The sequence below is a fragment of the Gasterosteus aculeatus genome, chromosome 4 (assembly GCF_964276395.1).
Source record: "Gasterosteus aculeatus chromosome 4, fGasAcu3.hap1.1, whole genome shotgun sequence".
Classification (NCBI taxonomy): domain Eukaryota; kingdom Metazoa; phylum Chordata; class Actinopteri; order Perciformes; family Gasterosteidae; genus Gasterosteus; species Gasterosteus aculeatus.
Genome location: NC_135691.1, coordinates 4,707,614 through 4,731,503, shown reverse-complemented (window position 1 = coordinate 4,731,503; position 23,890 = coordinate 4,707,614). Strand labels below are relative to the sequence as shown.

The 23,890-nt window shown below is 43.6% G+C and overlaps 2 protein-coding genes across 6 annotated transcripts; one reads left to right on the top strand and one right to left on the bottom strand.

Moving 5' to 3' along the window:
* The first annotated feature begins 451 nt into the window (after positions 1–451).
* On the top strand, positions 452–12,070 carry matr3l1.1 (matrin 3-like 1.1). 4 transcript variants are annotated; one of them, XR_005711993.2, is made up of 22 exons: positions 462–694; positions 1,385–3,192; positions 3,373–3,434; positions 4,229–4,267; positions 4,505–4,593; positions 4,689–4,711; positions 4,811–4,933; positions 5,060–5,185; positions 5,518–5,634; positions 5,804–5,928; positions 6,011–6,615; positions 7,042–7,135; positions 7,223–7,347; positions 7,426–7,710; positions 7,827–7,849; positions 7,938–8,066; positions 8,299–8,429; positions 8,512–9,562; positions 9,700–9,808; positions 9,921–10,042; positions 10,152–10,273; positions 10,386–12,070. XR_005711993.2 is itself a non-coding variant. In XM_040173966.2 (21 exons), the coding sequence occupies exons 2-21, from the start codon at positions 1,429–1,431 to the stop codon at positions 10,416–10,418; spliced, it is 5,175 nt and encodes a 1,724-aa protein (XP_040029900.2). In that variant the 5' UTR covers positions 462–694; positions 1,385–1,428; the 3' UTR covers positions 10,419–12,070. The 4 variants fall into 4 exon arrangements, 3 of the variants coding, with proteins under 3 accessions (XP_077956674.1, XP_040029900.2, XP_040029899.2); XM_040173966.2 differs by lacking the exon at positions 9,921–10,042; XM_040173965.2 differs by lacking the exon at positions 10,386–12,070 and having other exon boundaries at positions 10,152–10,274.
* Positions 12,019–18,917, bottom strand: slc25a48 (solute carrier family 25 member 48). Of its 2 annotated transcripts, none has more exons than XM_040173967.2 (7): positions 18,731–18,917; positions 17,285–17,328; positions 17,132–17,203; positions 16,499–16,751; positions 15,054–15,344; positions 14,105–14,238; positions 12,019–13,099 (listed from the first exon to the last, which is right to left on the bottom strand). In XM_040173967.2, exons 1-7 carry the CDS (start codon positions 18,759–18,761, stop codon positions 12,995–12,997), a joined length of 930 nt encoding a protein of 309 aa, XP_040029901.1. In that variant the 5' UTR covers positions 18,762–18,917; the 3' UTR covers positions 12,019–12,994. The 2 variants fall into 2 exon arrangements, with proteins under 2 accessions (XP_040029901.1, XP_077956675.1); XM_078100549.1 differs by having other exon boundaries at positions 17,285–18,335; positions 18,731–18,903.
* Between the last annotated feature and the right edge of the window lie 4,973 nt (positions 18,918–23,890).

Genomic DNA, 23,890 nt, shown 5'->3' with positions numbered 1-23,890 from the left:
ATAAAAGAATGTGTAAGTTTAAATAAGGATGCATCATCAATATTCTAAAAGTCAATCAACCAGCATCGGGCAAGAGACGGTCGTCAGTCAATCAGAGCTGACAGAGAATTATTCTCACATTTATACACCTATGGGCAATCTTCATCATCATCAAGTAACCTAAACCCCGACTGCGGGAAGAGGGATATCCAGAGAGAACCCATGCAGAGACGGGGAACTTTATTTTTTATTTTACAGTATTAAATCATATACACGTAAAATATTGGTTTATTCTAAAAATATGATTACATATGTATCTCTTAGAAACACCCTATATTTTATTTATCTTTCTAGATATATGTATATATATATATATATGTCTGCGTGAATATATATATATAAACATATATAATATTGCACTCTAATTAAGGTATTTAAAAAAATGTTTTACTTATTCAATTTTGCTTTACCTCATTATATAGAGGTTCCAATGTGCCCTCCGCAACAGCAGGTGGGGCTAAACAAATTACCACAGAAGAAGAAGAAGAAGAAGAAGGCCGCTTCGATGACGTAGCTAGCTTGTCACAACAACAATAGCTCGACGACTTTCTGACTTCGGCTTCGCTCAAACGACGTTCTCACGCCTGAGCGTTTTTTTACCGGCTGACTTTAGAAAGGGAATTTGCCGGTGACTTTACTGAGTATTTCATTTGGGGTAAGTCTGCTGCTGTTGTCTCTGTACGTTAACGGGGGGGTTGTTAGCCGTTAGCTAACTGCGCAGAGCATAATGTATGCTAGGTACGTTAGAATGAGGCTAACACTGTTAGCCTAACACTGTTAGCCTCATTCTAACATATTTTTGAACGCTTTGAAGGTGTAAGTATTTCTTAACACAGAAACACTTATCACAAACATTCAACATAAACACTTAAAAGGAAACATCATCTTTCGGTTTATCACAAATATTCAACATCAACGCCAACCAGCGTAAGTAATATATGAAGATATTGCTATTAGTTTCATCACGAAACGATATGTAACGTTAGGACGTTCTCACTTGTTTCTGGAGATTATGTTGATAGCGTTAAATGACGATCTCTGATGGTAGTTCAATGTTTTAACCCTTTCAGGGCCATTGTGTTTTTTTCTTTTTCTTGCGGTCAAATTGTAAAGATGCATTTGGCTACTTTAACACTTTGGTAAGAAGTTTTAAAGTTGTATTTAAAACACCGTGCTTGCTAATTTTCTTCGCGTCTCATATGTCAAAAAGGTACCATTCCCTCTCCCGTGTACTCACTCACCTGATCAGTTGGTGTTGCTGAGTATTTTTCCCCTCAAGACGAACGTCCACACCATTTCTGCCGATTTTACATCTCCTGTCTTCCCCGACACCTTCTGTCTGCAGAATACGCGCTGCCCCCCTTCCCCCCGAGCGTTTCTACTTCCATCATGTCTCACAACTACCTGTTCAGACCACCTGCGGGCGACTCCGATCGCAGACCTGATCGTGGACCGCGCGCTTCTCCAGACCGCCGGCACCCTTCTCCAGACCGCCGGCAGGGTCCATCGGGCCGCCGGAACGCCTCATCGGGCCACCGACGCGGCTCTCCAGACCGCCAGCCCGCCTCTCCAGACCGCCGTTACTCCTCTGCGGACCGCCGCCAGGCTTCATCGGGACGCGACTTTTACAGGCCGCCTCTGGAGTCCTTGTCCGTGTCCCACCCGCCCACATCCTTTTCCTCCAGAGGGGCTCAGTTGGCTCAGGATGGCGCTCTCGGCATCCTGAACAGCTGCGGCCTAGAGCCCGCCGACCTGGCGCTGCTGGCCGAGCTTCCTGAAGACGTCCTCACCGTTGAGTCCCTGCCCCAAGTCCTCCAGCAGATCAAGGGAAAGCGGGGGACCGTCAAATCGCATCCTTCTGGTAGTCGTCCTCCTTCTTACTCCTCGTCTTCCTCTTACACACCCAGCTCCTCCCGTCGATCCAGCGCCAACCCTGCAGCTGGCGAGTGGGATCATCCCCGCAGCCAGCCCGCCCATTTCCCTCCCAAAGAGGTAACACAAAGAGGTCCTCTTTCACCTGAGCTGGACCGCTGGGGGAATCCCAATCCTGGCAGCTCAGTGAGAAAACAACCACCGTCACTATTGTCACTTGTGGTGGACTACAACTACAGACCAGGACCTTCTGATAATAGTAAAACCGCCAGGAACGCCAGTCCAGTATTCTCTCAGGACTACAACCACAGGCCGGGACACTCTGATCTTAGCCATTCTGGTCCAGTTTCATCTCAGGACTACAATCGAGACGTAAGTCCAGTATCCTCACAAGACTACATCCAGAGACCACAACCTTCTGTCTATGGCAAGACTGGGAGAGACGCCGGTCCCGTATCCTCTCAAGACTACAACCACGGACCAAGACCTTCTGATTATGTCAAGGCGGGAAGAGACGCCGGTCCAGTGTCCTCCCGAGACTACAACCACAGACCAGGATCTTCTGACTATGGCGAAACGGGCAGAGATGCCAGTCTAGTGTCCTCTGTAGACTACAACCAGAGACCAGGCCTGTCTGATTATGGCAAGATGGGCAGAGATGCTAGTCCAGTGTCCTCTCTAGACTACAACCACAGACCTGTACTGTGCGATTATGGCAAAACGGGCAGAGATGCCAGTTCAGTGTCGTCTTTAGACTATAATCAGAGACCAGGAATTTCTGATTATGGCAAAACTGGCAGAGATGGCGGTCCAGTGTCCTCTCTGGACTACAACTACAGACCAGGACTTTCTGATTATGGCAAGCGGTGCAGAGATGCTGATCCAGTGGTCTCTCTGGACTACAACAAAGCACCAGGACTTTCTGGTTATGGTAAGACAGGCAGAGACACCGTTCCAGCGTTCTCACAGGACCAACCCCCTTTCAGCTCTGCAGGCGGAACCAAAAGAACTCGTCGCTCGCGGTTCTCTCAGCTTGAAGCAGTTGATCACATGGCAGTGCCTCCTCCTGAGGAGCACTATCCAACCACTCTTGGGCAGCGCGGCGAGCCAGAGATCTCTTCCATTAGAAGCAGCAACTGCAGCCGGCTCGCCATTGCAGCCGGCGCAGCCACTGCCGGCTTGTTGCCCTCCAAGAAAGAAGCTCTGGACTTCCACGGGACGTCTCCACCAGGGTTCCCGTACTCATGCTCTCTGTGTGATATCACTGTGATGTCAGAGAAGGTAAGTCCACCTGTTCTCCTCCTCCTCCTCTGAAACCTCTCCCCACAGAGTCTGATGAGGGGTGGGTTGGAAGTTGCATGCAGCGGCCTCAGGTGTCGGGTGTCTGTCGGGTGCCAGACGCCAGTCCAGCAGTCCAGTGACGCGGATTTATTTATGCAGCTGTTTATTCTTGTGCTTCAGGTGTGGATTAAACACATAAACGGGCCTCACCATGCAGACGGACAGCTCAACCTGCTGCAGAAGTAAGTTTCTCTGCCGTTTTCCTCTGTAAAGCCCACCATTCAAAAGCCACCAGCAGCATTGACAAGCACAGTGTTTCCCACAGATCCAACGTCAATGCGCTGAACTGGAGTAATTTGTTCAATATTCATTTGTAGTGTAAATACAAAACTCTCTGTGTGTGTGTGTGTGTGTGTGTGTGTGTGTGTGGTGGGGGGTGTTATTATTAGAGAGAAAAACAAGGCTGAACTGTCACAGGGTTAGCCGCGTCATTAACGGAGCAAAGCCACACATATGCAATCCTGCCCCAATTCAAACTTATTTGACCAATTAGAAATGGGCTTTCACCGCATTTTGTTTGATAAAGATTTTGTATTAAATCCTGTTGAGAACTTGAAAAATAAGTCCCAGCAATCTACAACCAGAGAATTTCCAGAGAATTTTCTCATTATTTCAACTTGAAAACGTACAAAAATGAACTGATATATTTTTCATAGTGTCTGGTTGTGTAGCGGTGACGTTAGTCACGTCTGGCACGAAGTGTCTCCTCGTTACTGACGCCTCCATAGAGGAGATTAAAGTCAGTTTACCTGTAGATACGTCAACAATTCAAGGTTTCTGGTCATCTTTGTTTTGAAAGGAAAAGGTTTGTTCTCAAGGACCTAAAACGATTTAGGAGCCCCAGCCACAAAAAACTAGAATACATCAGTTCACAATTGTCTGTGTGTGTGTGTGAATTCAACGTTTGTAGTTTTAGGACTTCACTTCTCTATTGTCATTTAGCATTTTTAATAACTACGTTGCGTCTCTTCTTTAGGTTTCCTAACTGGGACTGTCGCATGGAAACAATCAGCAGGTGAGTGTCTTAGAACAACGGATGCTCCGTCCATGACGACTGTGGTGTAAACTACACACAGACAAAATATAGATTGAAGCGGTACTTCTAATATACAAGACAAAAAGCTGGATCCATTTACAAGAATGTTTTTGACAATGAACCGTGAATAGACGAATATGAATCACATATTTTGCTATAGATTTCTCACTGAATAAGACTTTTACTTATTAAATGCAATCTGTCTTGTTTTTTAAGGCCCGACGACCCATTGGAGGAGAAGAAAGATGAAGGAAAAGCCCCCCAGCAGCCCCAGCAGCCCCAAACAGCCAATCAGAGCGCCTCCAGTAAAGACATCTCGTTATTTTCCACCAGTTGACTGCTTATTACATTCCTCTTGTTGTTGTTATCACACTTACAATTGTTTTTCTGCGTTTAACAGTCCTGCCGCCGAATAAAAAGAAGGTAAAGACTTGGAAACTTTAGAAAGCATCAACTTAAAGTGCAGCTGCTCCTCTGAGGTCTTAAATAACAAACATCTTGTGTGTGTGTGTGTCCTGTCAGGCGTCGGGGAAAGGCAAAGTGGTTTGTGTGAGGTTCCCGCCTCAGTCCGTGGACGAGGCGTACCTCAGGAAGCTCACCGAACCCTTCGGAAAGATCGTCACGGTCCTCATGTTTCCGTCTCTAGTGAGTCCGCTGTGTGTTACATTGATGCTCTTCGTCTCCCGTCTGCGACGACGACGTTGAAAATGTTTTTAGCCGATGATTTGAAGCACGCCCCCATTCTCTCCCTCTCTGCTGTGAACCCTGCAGGCGTTCGTGGAGCTGGGCACCGTCGACCAGGCCAAAGACATGGTGAAGTTCTACGCCGGCTGTCCTCTAGCGGTGAACGGAGAGAACTTGGAGTTCAGGATCTCCACCACCTTCAACTTCCTCCAGGTAGATGTTCGTCCAGCACGATGCGTCCTTCTCAAACCGCCGACATGTGGAGGAAGCAGCTGCTACAGGAGCGAGTGGCGTGTCCATCGGCGTCTAAAGTCTCAAATGAGGAGGACTTTACATTTCTTATTAGTACTTATTCTGTTCTGCACAAGTATTGGAGTTTACAAAGAAACCGTAAACCAACAAAAGCACAAATGCTCCCCAGTGAGTGAGAACAGAAGACGAAAACCAGAGACGAGCGCAAGACCAAATGTCTCTTCTGCTAGTCTAGTAAAAGTTTTGATTGTTTCGTTTTTCAATCTAATGAATTCCTCCGTTTCTCCTCCCAGAGTTCTCGAGTAGTGAGTTTCTCTCCGGCTCCGGTGGGAGAGAAAAGCCTTTCGGATCTGATCACCATCATCACGAACTTCGGCTCGCCGCTCTACACCCTGTTCCTGCCATCTAAGGTGAGACGTCGTGATGTCATATTGTAATAAAGTAACATACTGTGGTGTTTAGTACAATACTACAGACCCACCCAGTAGTAGTAATACCAGGTGGAGTACATAGTGCTGTACTGTAATATTTTGTAATACCATTCTCAAGTACTTACACTGATCAGTATTTATCATTCAGGTCTTTGTAGAGATGAAAAATACTCCGGATGCTCAGAAGATGGTGGATTTCTATTCCTCAAAAGCTCTGATGGTCAACAATGAGTCCATCAAAGTGTCTTTCTCTGTAGAATACAAGAGCCTCATGTGAGTACCACCCACCTGATGGCCAGCTGATCCTAATCCACGGATGATGGATCAGTAAGTACAATACTCCTTCTCCTTGCAGGCGGGTCCCCTCGGCCAAGAGGTACGACGAGGAAACGTCCTCGTCCAAAAGGACACGGAGTTCCAGTCGAGAGAATGAAGACACGAAGACCGAGACCAAGAGGAGGAGGAGGAGGAGGAGGAGCAGCAGTGAGGACGGAAAGAAGGGAAAGAAGGAGGAGGGAGAGAAATCCAGCAGGGAAGAGCGAACCAGATCCAGAGAAAAGTCTGGGGACAAGTCCATCCAGCAGATGTCCAGAAAAGACGGGAGGTCCAAATCCAGAGATACGAGAGAAAAGTCCAGCAAAGAGAAGTCCCGGTCTAAAGATAAATCCAGCAGAGGCGAGACAACCAGAACCAGGTCAAAATCAGGGGAAAAGTCCACTAAAGAGAAAAGCCCCAGGACCAAGTCTGGCTCAGGAGACAAATCAATGGAGAAGTCCAGCAGAGCGGGGCGGTCCAGGTCCAGGGACAAACACAGCAAAGACAAGGACACCAGAACCAAGTCTAATTCCAGAGAAAGGTCCAGCAGAGAGACGAGGTTCAGGTCCAGAGAAGAATCCAGCAGCAAGTCCTCTGGCCAGAGCCGGTCCACTGGAGAGTCTGAGGTGGCAGAGAAAACGACTGGTAAAAAAAAGCAATGTGTATTTTTATGTTATATATTTTGTATGATTATTTAACCTATTATTATTTATTAAAAACAAGAGATATTTGTTAAAGAAAAGTCCAGCCGATCATTAAAAGAATTGAAGATGGCAGATAAATATGACCATTTGCTGCCGTTTTACATCCTGTTACACAAAAAGACCGCTTGTGCTTGTAGAACCTGTGATGTTCTACTGAATATATCGGTCAATCAAGAATGAAAGTGATGTTTAGTATTTAACTTTGTTGTTTGAGATCTACACTGCTAATAAGTTGGAAGTATGGAACTCTTAACTAATGTTTGCCACATTTCCAAATGAAGTATTAGTGAAAAAGAGTTAAAAGAACACGATCAAGTACAGAAGGAACTTTAAAATCTTTCAACATGATGATTTTTGTCCTCCTTAGACTGTGAGTCCAGGACCGATCCTGATCCAGATGCTGTCGAGGACTCCAAACCCGAAGCGGAAGACAAAGAAGCCACTGAGGAGGAAGACGACGGGTGAGTTTCTCTCTTTTTGTACGATTCACTGACATTTAAACCCGACTGTTGCTTTCAACGTGAAAATGGGGTGGTGGTGTGCTGCAGGTCGTCTGCCGAGGAGAGCGACATCGAGGGGATGGAGGTGATTGGAGAGGACGGAGAGAGTCTGGAGGATGAAGATGAAGAGGAAGATGACTGTCCTGCAGAGAGAACAGACTTGGCTAAAGAGGGTAAAAAAAATAAGTCCTAAACTTTGTCCTTAAAAGGAAAACTAGAAATGGATTTTAACAAACGATTCTGGTTTTTAGACAATGAGAAGAAGATGACAAAGGAGACAGCCGTTCAGGAGAAAGTCGTGAAGATAAAGAAGGAAGCGGCCGATGATCAGGAGGAAATAATGGCAATAAAGATGGAGGAGGCCGATCAGCAGCAAGTGATGCAGATAATGAAGGAGACAGAAGAAAAGCGGGAATCTACCAAAATTAAGGAGGAGGAGCAGCAGGAGTGCGAGGAGGAAGAATCAGATTTCCCCATAGACCTGGAGAACTGCATCACTCTGGATGAATTGGGAGAAGACTCGTCTGATGAACAAGGTAAGTCCTGCAGCCGTTTGAAATGAATCTGTATTTACTGTAATGTGATGTAATTTGGTTATATTATATATAATTAATCTTTTCCTGTTTTATTGGGATCTTCTGCTTTATTCCAGATGAAGTCCCGGATGAATCCAACGTAAGTAGGAAATAATTTAACTTAAATAAAACATTTGTTTCGCTGGTCACACGTGCCTTGACCATATTCTCTTAATTTCTTTTCACAGCCTTCCTCCTCCCGAGTGGTTTACTTCAACAACCTTCCGGCGTGTCCTTTCGATGACGCTGACTTCGTCAAGCTGGTGAAAGACTTTGGGACGGCGGTGAAATTCTACCGAGTCCGCGGACGCAGGACGGTCAGACCCTGTTCTACCTGTAACACACAATGTCGCGTGGCGACGCAAAGTGAATGATGAACAATAAGAAAATCATGGAGAACGTCTTATTCTAAACCTAAACTGAATACTAGATAGCAAGTTTATGCTGAACGCGCACATTTTGAGAAAGTGGCTTTTAAATCAGGGGAAACAGCGATGGGATTTGGGTTCGATGAAATACCTTAATCATTAGTGAACATTATTGTTTCAGGGTTTCATTGAGATGTCAACTTCTTCTGAGGCTCTCAGAGTCGTTAAAGAGATGAGCTCCAAATCGCTCACCGTCTACGGCTTCAGAGTCTACGCACACATCTCCGACAGATACAAGCGCCTCACCAACGGGTCAGTCCCAAAACCTTCACCACCTCTTCTGTTAACCCTTCAGATCTCTGTGGTCGTTAACCCTGAATCCCTGTCTTCACAGGTTGTCTCCTCAGCGGAACGGGGACAGGGAGAAGGACAGCAGCAGCAGGAGGAGGAAGACTGAGAAACTCGACGTTGGCCGATCCAAGGAGAGGAAGTCTGAGGGGGGAGAGGAGTCCTTGAAGAAGACTCCAGTGAAAGAGTCAACGTATAAACAGACTCAAAAAGACTCGTCTAAAAAGACTCCAGAGAAAGACTCGTCTAAAAAGACTCCAGAGAAAGACTCGTCTAAAAAGACTCCAGAGGAAGACTCGTCTAAAAAGACTCCAGAGGAAGACTCGTCTAAAAAGACTCCAGAGGAAGACTCGACTTGTAGAAAGACTCCAGAGGAAGACTCGACTTGTAGAAAGACTGCAGAGGAAGACTCGACTTGTAGAAAGACTGCAGAGGAAGAGTCGACTTGTAGAAAGACTGCAGAGGAAGAGTCGACTTGTAGAAAGACTGCAGAGGAAGAGTCGACTTGTAGAAAGACTGCAGAGGAAGAGTCGACTTGTAGAAAGACTGCAGAGGAAGAGTCGACTTGTGGAAAGACTGCAGAGGAAGAGTCGACTTGTAGAAAGTTTCCAGAGGAAGAGTCGACTTGTAGAAAGTTTCCAGAGGAAGAGTCGACTTGTAGAAAGTTTCCAGAGGAAGAGTCGACTTGTAAAATTATTGCAGAGGAAGACTTGTCTAAAGAGACATCACAGAAAGCGGCTGTCAATAAAAATACTTCAGGAAGGGATTTAAAACTGACTGATGAGAAGAAGAACAAAGAGTCTGCTGCTAAAATGGTTTTGGCAAAAGAGTCCCTCTCTAAAACTAGTCCAGAAAACAAAACGTTAAAAAGAAAAAGGACTGGCGAGAACGACACTGTGCCCGAAAAGAAAGAAAAGAAGAACGAGTCGACGAATGATGAGAAAAAAACGTTATTGATCCACAAGAATGAAGGATCAACTGAGCGGACTCCAGCGACGGACAATTCCTCTGAAGCTCAGGGGGAGGAGTCTGAACTGGGACTGACGAGGAGTCCAGATCGATCCGACTCAGATCCTCCCGAGCCTCAGACCGATCAGGTACATCAGCTGCAGAGTGCAAACGCTGACATGCAGAAGAAGCTAAAAAAACCTGGATGCTGTGCATGTGTGTGAGTGCTCAGGAGCACGAGGCGACGGTTCTGATAATCGGTCTTGTGTGTGTGTGCGGGGGACAGGAAGCTGCTGTTGACGGGCTGCAGGACTCTGAGGCTGCACTCCAAGAGCAGCAACAATCTAGATCTTTTGGGGGCGCTGCTGAACGGCAGGAACCCACCGGTCCTGTTGGTAAGAAGTCCACCATGTTTGTCTCCACTGAGCCTGGATGGAACCAGGAGGAAACCTCTGGTTCTGCAGTGCAGCATGTGTTAAAACCTGCATTGTCTCTGCTGTCCACCAGGGGGCGACGTCTCTGATCCCATAGTGGTCTGTGAGAAAAAAGAGGGATCTTTGAGTCCAGGTCGTCCGACTCAGAAGCTAATACAATACTCCGTTTTGGGGGGGAAATTCCTACACCCCAGGGTGCATTTTGTAGATTCAGTCTATTGAATACGCTGTGTGTTGTCATTGAGTGGTCACTAGGTCAGAAACAGCGGTGCGTTCACTGTCCTGTTCTTTGTCGTTCTTACAGGAACAGAGTTTGTCCGTCCGGTGGTTGGATACTTCTGTAATTTGTGTCAGCTGATCTACGCTGATGAGGACGAAGCCAAGCTGCAGCACTGCAGCACCCTGACGCACTACAGGAAGTACCAGGTGATTTATTACATCTTTAAATATTAATGTTATTAACATTTTTTGGTGCTGATCTCTCCTCACATCTGCTTTAATGCTGCCGATTGTGACAGAAACCTTTTTTTTGTTTCAGGAAAAGACAGGGAAAGATCCGTGGGCGAGCTGAATGTTTGAATAACACACATGTTGTGATGTAATATTCTGACTTATTCATCCAATTCTAAGAAATGAATGAACAATTTCTGAACCAGTTGGAACCTTTTTTGAATTTACCCAGAAATCTGAATCCGGAATGCCAAAAAAATTAAAACTTCTGTATATAGTTTTTCCTCAAATACAAAAAAGGCTTTGTTTATTATTCATTTTATGTTAATATTGTAACAATCACAGCCCCAACAGACTTAAAAGACACCATTGTTTTAAAAAAAGTGGGACCTGAGTTTTCAGATAAAATATTTTCAAATATTCATTATTTTAACCATCTGGCATTTTTTAAAGTCCAGAAACAAATAAGAAACCTAACAGAATTAATATTAAATAGCTATTTTATTTTGTCAATTCACGCAACCTGTTGTGGATGTTTTATAATCTGATAACACCAAAGTTAAGACAAGTGTTGCTGTAAAAATACATACTTTTGACTTGATCATTTTGCTTGAACATGACATTTTTGGTCATAAACTAGTCTGGGACATAAAAATAGGTTCATGCGCTTTCATTTTACATATACATTTGGAACAAATATTTGTTCACTGATATTCCAGTGATACAGTCCCGAAGTCATGTCTGTTCTAATCAGCTGAAATAAAATAACACATTAAAGCTGCTAGTTTTATCTGCTAATAGAAATGTGTTAATATTACTAATATTCTTAAGTTTTTTATTTTGAATGCTTGTAAAAATTCAATTTCAGAAATCCTTTTGTTTTTATTCAGGTATCGCTCCGTGTGTCACCATGACAGACTGTTATGATTTTTTTTCATCTTGAAATACTAACTTTAATAACTTCAATTTATAATTTTTTCTATGACATTTTTTCCACGTACTATGACTTTCTATTGCCTTTTTTGGACTTTCTTTACTTGTATTATGATTTATTTATTTTCTACTTAAAATACTATGACTTTAATGTTTTACAATTTACAATGCTATTTTCTTCGAAGCACACTATACTGGCACTTTCTTTTCTGAGGGATATTATAATTTTTTTTTTCCCCCCCTCAAATCCATTGTTACAACCAGGCTCTGTCTGCAATGCGAAAGGGAGACCAGACTAGTGTAATAATAAATACCAATTTGTATAAAAGCAAAAAACTAAACTCGTCCAAAAAAGATGGATTTCTATTTATGTGGAACATGTACTTTGTTTCCAGCTCTTGAGTATTATCAGTAATACGCAACAGCTTTTTACTAATATTGTACTTTTTGTATAGTATGTACTAGCAGACATATTTGGATACTGAGCTCTGGTGGACATTCATGACATAATGAACCACTCTGCGTGCCTTTGAGCTGTAAAACGCTGCTCTCTAGTGGAAACTGTGCTACAAGTTCAGATAAATGCACACAACAAACACAGAGCATTGAGTCTACTGAGGTTATGACCGCGGAGAGACTCAGACTCTTATCAACACGCCGCAGGCGACGGGCCTGCAGAAGAATTTAATGTTTATCTAGTAACAAATCATTATCTGTGTGACACGTGAGTCGTGACAGGCGGCCCCCCACTTATTCTGAGAAGAATCGATTGAGAGAAGCAGGAACACTTGTGTTTAAGAGCTTTCATTTATTTACAATAAAACGCTTTCATCTCTCCGCCATTTGAAATGGCAGATTACATATTTACAAATATTTACATGTCAAGAAAACTATTTAAAACATAGCTATTAGGCGGTAGAAGACCATTTCTATGAAAGTGCTTACTCCAAAATGTGAAGAAACTGCTTCTTTACGTCCACAATACCCACGGACTCCTGATTTAAATTATTAGGTGACAACTTCTTGTTTACATCGTTAGCCGCAAATGCCGGGAAATTTTTGAGATTAGTAATTCTACATTTATCCTGCAGTCTTATAATAATGTAACTGTGCTGCAGTAGCTCATAGCATCTGAGTCACACTGTTAAATGAACAAGGTGAAAAGTGAAAAATGACTCGTTAAACTCCCCTTTCTTAATATAAGAAATGCAAACATATATCTATATAGACGTCTTTCCCTGATTCAGATAACGGTAATTTGGCCAACATCAAGTACAAATCCATGCTGTGAAAATATATTTTTTCAAATAACTGGAATAATTCAAGTTTATAGCCCCCAAAAATAAAATGACCTCATGAACACTGCATTGTAATTCACCCGTCCCATAGAATCTTTAGCTAATAGAGCTTGGCATAATGATGTCAGTCATTGCAACCTGCGCTAATGTTAGCCATTAGCTTTGTTTAGCCAAGCAGCCAACGTTAGCTAGCTACGGGCAGGACGTGGGTTCAAGTAGTCAGGTGCTGCTGCTGTTATTGTTTCTGCGAATGAGCTGATGAATAATATAATAACTTTACATTCAATCAGTAATCACGCTCCAATAATGAAACGACCAATCTGAGTTGCGAGAAGGTCGGCGACAACGTAAGCTAGCGCAAGCTAGCAATCAGCAGCTAACGGTCTGACGTCTGAAAGACACTGGGGCCTTTTTTACAAATCTGATTTCAGATTGAGCCCCACGCCCCCGACATGCTGCCCCCGTCCTAGAAACTCCTGAAGAACTGCAGGGAGAGCTCGTAGGTCAGGAACATGGTGGCGCTCATCGGGAAGCCTCGGACGGCGTTGACCGACGCGCCGCGGAAAAACACCTGCACACAAGAAAGCAGCTTTTAGTTTTTATATCTATTTCAGAATAAGTATTAAAGAAATGGAATTAAAAAAAGGGAATGAGGGGGAAGTAGAGGGCAGCATCTTAAATCATTTATGTTCAGTGCCTCTAAAATTCATGAAAGTCATTTATTGGGAATGAAAGAAGAAGCCCTCCTTTAAATAAAGTCCTTTTTAAGGTTCACAACCTGTAAATACTAATAGTAAAACTTTTCGTCTCTGGAGAAAATAATCTACGTTGCATCAAATGCAGTTAAACTTCAACGTATATAGTATCACTGCCTTATCAAATTCATAACATCTGTATTATGTGGAGCTATAGCTTGTAAAAGTACAAATGTGATATGTGGTGCATAGATTCATATTTCATGCTAATTTTAGAGTTGTATGCAGAAGATGTTAACATCGGTCAGACTCAGGCTTTAGCTTCTTTATATATATATTTTTTGTCACCTTATTTTTTTCTTGTTACAACTTTTAAGTAATGTATACTGTAATAACCTGACCCGCGTATCTGTGACCACGACGTCCAGTTTACTCTAATCCAGCACCAATGACATCCTGTTATTGAGCTAAAACGTATTTTATTATAGGGCTTCCACGTCGGACAGCTGCTGACTCAGTTCACGTTCTGAAAACTTTGACCTTTGGCTGCGATCACCGTGACCTGTGGCACCCTGAACGCCGTGTGCTGCAGCATATTTGCTGTTGATTTATAGCCATGTGGCCGTGTTACAGACGGCCACCTGACGCGACCTCCACTGAAGCAACACATGATACGTACAGAATCACCTCCCTGTACGGCTGCTTAAACAATTATTACTTCTCAGAGAGGTATTACAAATCTATAATAATTCTTCCTTGTTGAGGGTTTTTTATGCTATTGCAACTTTTCCACATTCATTTTTTTTTAAGCACATTGTTAGCAACGGCTTAGCATTAGCATCCAGAGGCCTCTCGGTCTGGACGGCGAGGCGGGGGCTCACCTGCGCGCCCTCCTTCCGGTAGCTGCTGACGATGCAGTGCACGATGCCCTTGTACTTCCTCTGCAGCTGGGCGTCGGCCTGCAGGCGGCTCTTCACCACGTCGGCCGGCGTGGCCGTGACCCAGGAGATGGACCCTGGAGGAGGGGAGACTTTTAGTTTCGAGGTGATTCGGACGGTCAGGTTAGAAGGCCTGGGACGAGGACAACTACCAAGTGTTTAAACTTACACAAAACATGGACATTAATGAACGAAATAAAAAAACTCAATTAGCTATGAATACTGAGTAGGTTTAGAGCTTTCATTAATTGCAGCGGGAGAGTTTTCTTTTTCACATGTTTAAAAGAAGATATCTACATCCATCTATTGTGGTGACGTTATATGTTTGTATGAAATAAGTTAAGTTTTTACCCCATTCCCACGTAGTGTCTTCAACATGGCTTTAACTTGACTAAACTTCTTTTCAAAGGTTGTTTTCTCTAATTAGTTTTTTCTTAGACTAATCCAGAAATTTGTTTTACAGGTTTATTGACAACGGAAGTAATGGATTATTCAAGGAAATAACTAGCACGATAATCAATAATGAACTAGTATTTATACTGGGTCCAACTCTGCAGAGCAGTGCAGAGAGGAGCTTTGAGTTATTTTGACATCTGACAGGTTTTTATATATTATATATAAGAGTCAATACAGCAGATTCCAGTTTGGTAACTGAAGCCGACTGAGCTCTGAACTAAATGCATCTTGGCCTCTCACAGTGCTCCTCAGCGGCCACCAGGATACTCTAGCTATGTGTGTGTGTGGGGGGGGGGGGTCCAGCTGTGGATGGTTCACATGGTACAGGGATTTAAATGCAACCGAAGATTATTTGCTGACCACTCTTTGAGTTCACCAGGTGTTTCAGAAGCCAAACCTCCTGTTTGGACTCTAACATCCATTCGGTGACGTTTACCTGCGAGTCCTCCGGCCAGCCAGATGGAGCCGGGGTGCAAGCTGGAGGTGCCGTCGGGCTTCAGCAGGTCGCAGAGGAGGGTGTAAGGGATGAAGTAGAGCGTGTACCCGGGCACGTCCCTGAGGATCATGGCGCCGGCGCCCCTGTACAGGCCCTGCAGGCCCTCGGTCTGCAGGATGCTGCTGATGCAGTGCGCGGGCCCCCGGTACAGCCTCTGGGCGGGGAGGGCGACGGAGGAGCGCAGGGGGATGGTGGTGCCATTCGGCACGTTGGCGGCGAGGTGCAGGTTCTCTGTGACGAGGGAAGAGAGCACGGCTGAGGGCCATTCGTTGTTTCCGGTGTCCTCTTCCTCTTTCTACCTGGACCATTGTGGAATTTTGGCGGAAACTGGCAACTAACTGAATCTGTACTGATCTGTAAAGACATTCTGTACTGAATGTCCTGATCCCAGGAAACATTTTGTACTCGATGTGCTGATATCAGAAGACATTTTGTACTTCAGTGTTTCTCTGATGAAACCTGCGGGCGTGTTTGCAGAGAGAACGTGGGAAGCATTGTCTTCAGGTCTGACTCGCGAGTAACCAGTGACCTACGGCTCATTGGCAGGACACCTCGTGCCTTTATCAGGACACTGCGGTCAACTGTTACAATATATAACTATTTTACTATCAACTCTGCACAATACAGAAACATCAACCACAGGAGAGCACGCTGGAAAACCCCCCACACGTTGCCTCAGAATTTCATATCATATCATATCAATATATCATATTTCATATGCGAGTCATCACGTCATGTGACGTGTGAAGGGCCTGACAGACACCATAAAAAAAAGGACATGAGGGTTTTACCTGCTTCCTTATCTAGTAATTAACCTCCTTCTAATCTGGACACTTCCTCTCAACTTGGCTCCTCAACCTCATTGAGCATTTACACTTTGACTTTGACGCACTCCTTTCAGGGCGTCCGGTTGTACCTCCACTTCAATGGCGTCCAGCACTTCTATATCAAGTCTCAAGCTCTGAGGCCAATTGAACTCCTTTCAGCACTTCCAATCAAACACTTTGTCCACTGCCTCCATTTACAACGGCCACTTCAATTCACCGGCTGGCACTCTAATTATTAAACCTGTCATCACTTCAACTCCTTTCAATGGCTCTTTAAGGGCCGGCTGCCGTCCCAACGAAGAGGCCCGGCAGATATTCATCCACCCTTCTGAGACAACGGATAGGAAATTTGGTCCTATTGTGTTGCTAAGTTGTGTAGCCCAGGCTTCTGGGGCTAAGCTATGCTAGCATAAGCAACACCTGTGGCTATAAAACGCTACAACATAAGAGATTTATTTAACTACACATTCCGTTTCATATTCAGAGGGAATTCTTGAAGTAACAAGCTTCTTTTCCACAAGGGGAATGAAACCCCCCCCAAAATAAACATTGATTTACCCGCGAGAACCATCTGCGTCTGCATCTGCAGTCGGATCTTGACCAGGTCCACCGGGGCCCCCAGGCCCACCGACATCAGACCGGTCAGCATGCTGGCCAAGGTCAGGTCCGCCATGCTGCAGGGCCGCCGGCCGTCGCCATAGCGATACTGGCTGATGAGCCGCTGCGTGTTGCTGAAGAAGCCGAACACCACCGAGTTGTACACGGTGACGCTGGCCAGCGGGAAGGACATTCCCTTAAAGAAGCCCGCCACCTGGGGAGCAGGAGGAAGAAGAAGAAGAAGAGGGGGGGGGGTTACATTGAAAAGCAAGAATGTATTTTATTCAAATGTACAGACCGGCTGCTGGGAATGAGAAAAAAGAGCAGTAAGCAGCAGCAACCAGTCATAAGAAATAATATTTCATATTGTTGTTTTTATTTCTATCATGTTATTAGTAGTGTGCAATAATAACTATTGTGATCTTGTGTCATATTATTATGAATGTTTCATTTATGCTATTCGTCCTTTTGAGAACCCTCGTTTGTTTGACTTTGCTGTTTTGAGGGTTACATTTAAAAGCAATATGCACGACTAAATCCTTTCAATCATTTGAGTATTCTGTTAATATCTCCGTTAATATTTAATATGCTTACGGTCTCCTTCCTGTAGATGGTGAGGACGCAGTGGAAACTGTTCTTGTAGCCTTTCCCCGCCTGGAGCCGCGTCTGGACGAGACATTAAAGGTTTTTAACTGATTCATATTTCCTCAAAGATTCTATTTATTCCAATAGTTGAGGGACGCATACCTTCACTGTGTCCAGCGGATGTCCCACAACCACGCTGCAGCCTCCTGAAACCAAAACCCAAAGAAAGAAAAAGAAAAATGAATGCATGAAATACCAGAGGAAGAAAAAAGAAGGAAAATGTTTCCATGGAAATACTGTGAAAGGAAAAGAGATTCTCTTGAAAGTAAGTGATGTTGTAACAACATTCGCCATCATGAGGCCCCGGGGGGGTACAAGCCTTTGTCCCTTCATTAACCCCCTCAATACCTAACAAGCACACGGCGTACGGGGCGGCGTGCCGACTGGACTTCAGAGGCGTCTTTCATAACGAGCTTCGCCATGGTTACGCTTTTAAAGGAGAAGCAAGAGATGCAACTTCGGTAACTTTGACCCATTGACTAAAATAGAGGTTTGTTGCTGAGGGTTCTTTGAGTTTTTAAAAACATAATAATCTCCTGTAATAAGAAAAGCTTTCCTATAGTGTTCTTAAAATGGATCTTATCACTTTGATCTCTTCTGAGTTCATTGGTATGTTCTTGCTTTGCATGACTCATCAGTATGGGGTGCCATTGACAAAAGTTCAGAGAAACCCGTTGACTTTTTACCAAATCCATTTCAGAGGAGCACAGACCAGCCAATCACAGCGTCAGCAAGCTCAGACTTTAATAGCATTCAGAGCATTTTTCTCCTTTTATTTCATGGATAAAGTACGACAAATACAACACTGTATTTTCCCAGATCGACTCCTGGACCTCCATTCATTTCCCTTCATGTCCCCACTGATGGGGACTTACTGTACTTTAAACGCTGGCTCTTTCACAGGGTCCCAAAGCAAGCCGCTCTCACAGTTTGAACTTTTAATTGATCCTTTATTTTATTTCATCTGTACGACCCTTGCAAACATTATTAATTAGAGGAGAAAAACATTCAGAAGAGCTGCAGCCGTCTTGAATCATGTTGCGCTGCAAAAGCGGAGCAGCCACACTCGTCTCAGCACCAGCGGCCAACTTTTAAAAAAACGTTGTGCATAACAGCGCCTCTAGCGGCCGGGCCCGTCGCAGCAGGTCCTCCACTTTAAGAAAAGAAAAGAAAAGAGTTTTCTCTCGGGTAGAATCGACTCCTGTGCATAATCAATGCAGCGGGGAATCATCTGCACGCGCCTGGGGAAGAGATTACGCGAGTTCAGAGGTAAAACACGGGGAGGGCAAGTGTTTATCCATCGGTGTGGGGAATGAGGGGGGCGAGGGGGCTTTGTTTACACCGGATCAAGGGGCGCCCTATTGTCTTTATGCAAATCAGATTCTTTTTTTTATGCAACAAACTTTTTTTGACCTCATTTACACCCCCCCACCCCCCCAAAGAAAAAATCATGCATTCACGAGAAGCGATTGAGTGCACGGACCCCCACCCATAACTGAGATCTTCTGAAGCATTAACCCTGAAATAATAAAGTTGGTAAACACTCACCGCCGATGCATCCCGCGATGAAGTCATCCATCACGAAGCTCTTCGAGGTCTGCAACTTCCGGTCGGAGCAGAGCGCCTCTCATCAGTCAGCGGGTCCTCAGCCTCTCCACCTTGTGTCTGACCAAAATAAAACGCGAGGTCCCGTGTGCGTGTGTCTGTGTGGGTGTGTGTCTGTGTGTTTGTGTGTGCGAGCTTTGATAAGAGAAGCCCCATCACTTCCCCTCAGCCAATCAGGTGCGAGCTCTGCGCGCAGCCAATAGAGAGTCCGTCATGGAAATGAGCCACGAGGTGAGAGCTGAGCAGAAAGACACACGTCACTTTTTAAAATAATATTAATATATCACAAACCGTCTGAAGCCAGAATAAATTAACAACACGCTCCATCATTTGCTGCCATACAGTTCTAGGCAAAGATTTCCACGCACTTTCTTACTGAATTGAATAAGAGAACGTGTCCAAACCTCATTAATAAATCATTATTGATATATCCATCCTCCTTTGTGCGCCCCCCTAAGGGTTCTGGCAAATTGTGGGCTCTACAACAAAAATTCAAATTGAAATGATTTGAACCTATAGCGGTTTTCTAAAAACCACTTTAGCATTACTAGCATGATAGCTGGTTATCCAGCGAAAACATATGCTTAAATATTAAGATAATATAATATGAGAGTGAATACATTTCACGTTTTTCATATATTTCTGCATGCATCAAGTTTTGCTCATTGTCTGTTCATATTTTAAAATTGTGTTAATTGCTGCTTTTGCTCATTTTCGAGGGGAAAGCTGTCAATCATCTTGATTTGGGACGGGCTTTCCTTATATGTGTCATAAGATATCAAATTTATGAGTAAAACACTTTTTTATTACTTGACTGTACAAAAGCATTTTGACATGTCTTCCAGAACATCAGATGTTGTTTTTAACTGTTATTGATTAAATCGAGCCAGGGGCCAAGTTCTAGAAAGACCAGAAGACTCATATGCTCTATTTTCTGTGAATAAATACAGCCATTGCAGGACATAAGAAATAAAATAAATTAAGCTAGTAAAGCACATTTATAGAAAGCTGATACAAGATATGAGAAGTAGATGATTGTTTTTAAAGCATCTCAAGGTGGGAAAAGGAGGAAGCTGGATGTCAAGGGGTTAAATGGTCTGTAAACACATAAAATGATCAAAGTTAATGTTTCACAGTGGTTATGAAGGACGCCCCCCCCCCCCCCCCCACCCACACACACACACACCGCTCCATGCAGACAAACTCAGCTCTGCCTCGTGATAAGACGCTGATAGCAGAGACAGTTTTACACATTCAAGTCCAGAGAAATAGAGTTTGACCAGCAGCAGAAAACAAGAGGAAAGAAACAGATCGTACTTTTTTATCTCTTTTGGGGTTTTTCCTGCATCAAAAATGTTGGCTCACGTTTCCCCTTAAATCGTCTTCTCCCATGCTGGTCTAAAAAAAAAGAAAGAGTTAACACCAGTTAACTCATGTTCTTCTGTCTGAAATAAAGTGTGGCTATTTTTCCCTTTAATATGAAACACATAATAATTCACAGAGTCACGACTCTCTTGGAGAACATTCGCTATGATTGAAGGTCGTTGAGGGGAACAGGAATAAAATCTTATTTCACCTTTGATAATAATAATAATAATAATCACTCACTAATTCATGTCCCAGTCACATTAAACTTTGCAGTAAAAGTAAGAATGCTCCCATCAAAGATTGTTTGAACAAACATGCAAACAGAAACAGGAGCAAACGTCCCAACTGACTTAATGCCTAAATTTCATCAACTTTATTTTCAATTAATTTATTCAATTTTTTTTTTTTTAAACATTTTATTTAATTTACAGGATATCTATATTAAACATTGGCTGCATTTCCTTTACGCCTTCAACACACAATTTCTAACCTGCCATCGAGACCTGTAATGAATTGATAAATTGATGTTTAAACATATTAAATATTTTTTGGTAGGTAAGATGAGTGCATCTTTGGTATATGTAGTCTCTTTGTATTTGTAGTCTCATACAAAAAAAAAAAATTTGGATCATGAAAAGGGAAGAAATTAAAGCCTCGTCCAACATTCAAACCTCTGGAACGGGTCAGAGCTTAATTCCTGTCGAGTTCAGTTGGGATTCCCTCTTCATGATGAGGAAATGTACACCATCTATATATAAATAGACATAAACAAATATAAATAGTCAGGCTTCTGGGATCCAGCTACTGTGAACACCTCGTTATGTACAGGAACTACTTAATGTTGTTTTACCATATTTCTGAATGTGAAGCAACAATGTTCGAAGCGCCGAACGTGTCGTAATAAATACGGACTGAAACTTTATTTTTTATTGTTAATATCAGAGATGGAATTATACTTGATTTACATCCAAATTATTATTTTTTTTCAGAGTAATTAATTAACATTTCACCAATGAGAACCCCCGGAATGTGAGTTTATTAACATTGGTGACCTGCATGTCTATAAACAGAAGGTGTGTCACTGGTGTGTTTTGCTGATGATGCATCTCATGTGTTTCTGTGTCACGTTTCAGGGAGTGAAGAACCCCCGACTTGTAAAACTGATGATACTGATTCACTCAGATGACAAAACATTTTATTTTCAAGTGAGAACCTCGTAGTCTTAAATCTGATTGTAATCCTCCACAGAGGATCAGTTACTTCTTTAATTGTGTCCAGTTATCACCTGAAATCACACATACAAGAAGCTCCTGAGCCTTTTAGTGTCATGTAATGTTTAATAAAATCATAATATATTTTGACAAGAAACCTAAATTCGTATCAACAGTGGACAAAGTCCACTTATTGACCTTCAAAAACAAATGTACACACACTTTATCTCCTGTGTGTGTGTGTCTGTGGTGTGTGCGGATGCCGGCCTCTGATTGGTCGGTGGGGACGGGTGTGGTTGGTGTGGATTCATCGAGGAAGTTTAAGCGCTAAAGTACACCTGTAAGTCATAAAATAATGGGAGCAAAACACTGCAAAGAAAAGACTGAAGAAGTGAAAAGAGTAAAAGAGTAAAATAAGTAAATAACTCGGGGCATCACACCCGATGATAAACACATTTAAGTAGAGGGAAATCCTTGAAATGCTTATTAGTAGAAAAAGGGGTCATGCAGACCTCTGAAGAATAATTATTCAAGGACGAACTGTGCAAAGTCAAAGATTAAAGTCAGATATTAAAATCCACATCTTACAAAAGTCTCAATCAATACCAATCATTGATCGATGCCATTTGAAGATGTGTATGCACAACGCATTTAAACATTATGACGACTCAAGACAAATAGATTCCTTTTGACAGTTTGAGGAAAACATCAGCGATGTATAAATCATGTATCGTGGGTTAAATATATTTTGAATGATTACAGAATTCCTCTTCTCATGTTGACGTTTCCCTTTAATTAGCATTGTGGACATGATTGAGATGTACACAAAGTCACTAGTGCTTTGAAGCCTAGAATTCAGCTTTATGGTCTATTTGACTCTAAATGGACCATCATTTAGTAAAAGATCATCATGCTGTATTGAAGCAGACTTGAAACTATAAATTGAGACCATAAACTCGTTTAATGTCATTTTCTCATAGACTCCTATGTGACCGGAGGAGTCGCCCCCTGCTGGTCACTGTAACACATGAAGCTTTGACTTCACTTAAAGAACGCTGCAGTTAAAAGTTCAGGTGTATTGACAAGATAATGCAAAATGTCCTGAAAGCTGGCTAGCTAAGAAGAAAAGCATCAATTGGACCATTGACCACAAATCCAATACACATTTCAAGAGTCGGCGTGTGAGGCACTTTGTGAGTGGCTGCACGAGGGATGAACCTAAGAGAAGTTTCTTTGAAGTCTGTTGATTCTTTTCTTTAACAAACAGACTAAATAACAAAATGTACTTTGTAAACCAACAACTAATTTGCACTGCGGCGTTGTTTCCCTCCTCGGTGGAATGAGGTCACGTCCTTAGAGGTTGGACATCAGAATCCACAGTGTGTGGTTTGTGCATCAGGTTTTTTCTGGTTCTGTTTTGTTTTTGTTGCAGAATGACGACTCCCTCCTGAAGCTGCTGCCTCTGCAGGAACGACATGCACACGACGTTGCTGCGTTCAGACGTCACAGCCGCTCGATCGCGCACATTGTTGTTGTGTGACCAATGAGACCTTTCTCAGAAATCTGATGTCCCGTCAGACAGCAACAGAGCTGCTGTTTTTATTTAACGTCCTCCTGCGTAAAGTGCACTGACCGGCAGCAGCTGCGCACGGATCTGCTCAGAAAACGCACAACGCGTGTGTTTGCATCGGACCAGTCGGGGGCCTCGCTGTGGGTCGTGGCACCAAGGAGTGTTTGTACCGGACCGGGAGGACGAAATGAGAATGAACCACGAAGCAGGTCACATGTGATGATATTACTCCAACTTGAACATTCACAGACACACAAGGGACGAATAAATCTGAATTATTTCTGCTTCTTCTTCACCCGACGTGGAAAAGACATTCTAGGCCTCGTCGTGTCGATGGCCCAATGTGAAATCCCCCCCTGAGGTGGTGACCCGGTCCTTCCCCTCACAGCTGTAACCTACAGCCCTTCTATTCCATATGTTACAATATATTATATTTTGTGTTATCATTTCAAATAGAAAAGAAAAACTTACATTGAATGCCATAACAAAATCTTTACTTTCCTATTGACAGTAAGCAGCGCGGGGGTCAAAGGTCATTCCTGCCGGTGAGCGTGCTGGAGGAGCTTAACAAGGGAGAGGTCTTTATGTGAGGGGGATCATGTGCGTCCGAGCAGCAGCAGCTAACGGAATGAAAACGAGAGGCCACCGATCCCCAGCAGGGGGCAGAAGAGCTCCTCCTTTGGGCCGTGAGGCCCGAGCTTTCACTTCCACCTCCCCCCCCCCCGCCTGTTTTTCAATGTCACAGTTTCAATTACCGACGACCTTTTTGGTTTTCTCCTTTGGCCCGGCGCGGCACGCATTCGCGTCACGCAGCACGCGATTCCCGCGGAATTCCTAAAGCGTCCCGGTAAACACATCTGACCTCGGCTCGGACGCACGCCACGGAACGACGCGCACCGACAGGCTGTGTGGAAGCACCGAGAGAAAGGAAAGAAACCAAAGGCTGTCAGGGAC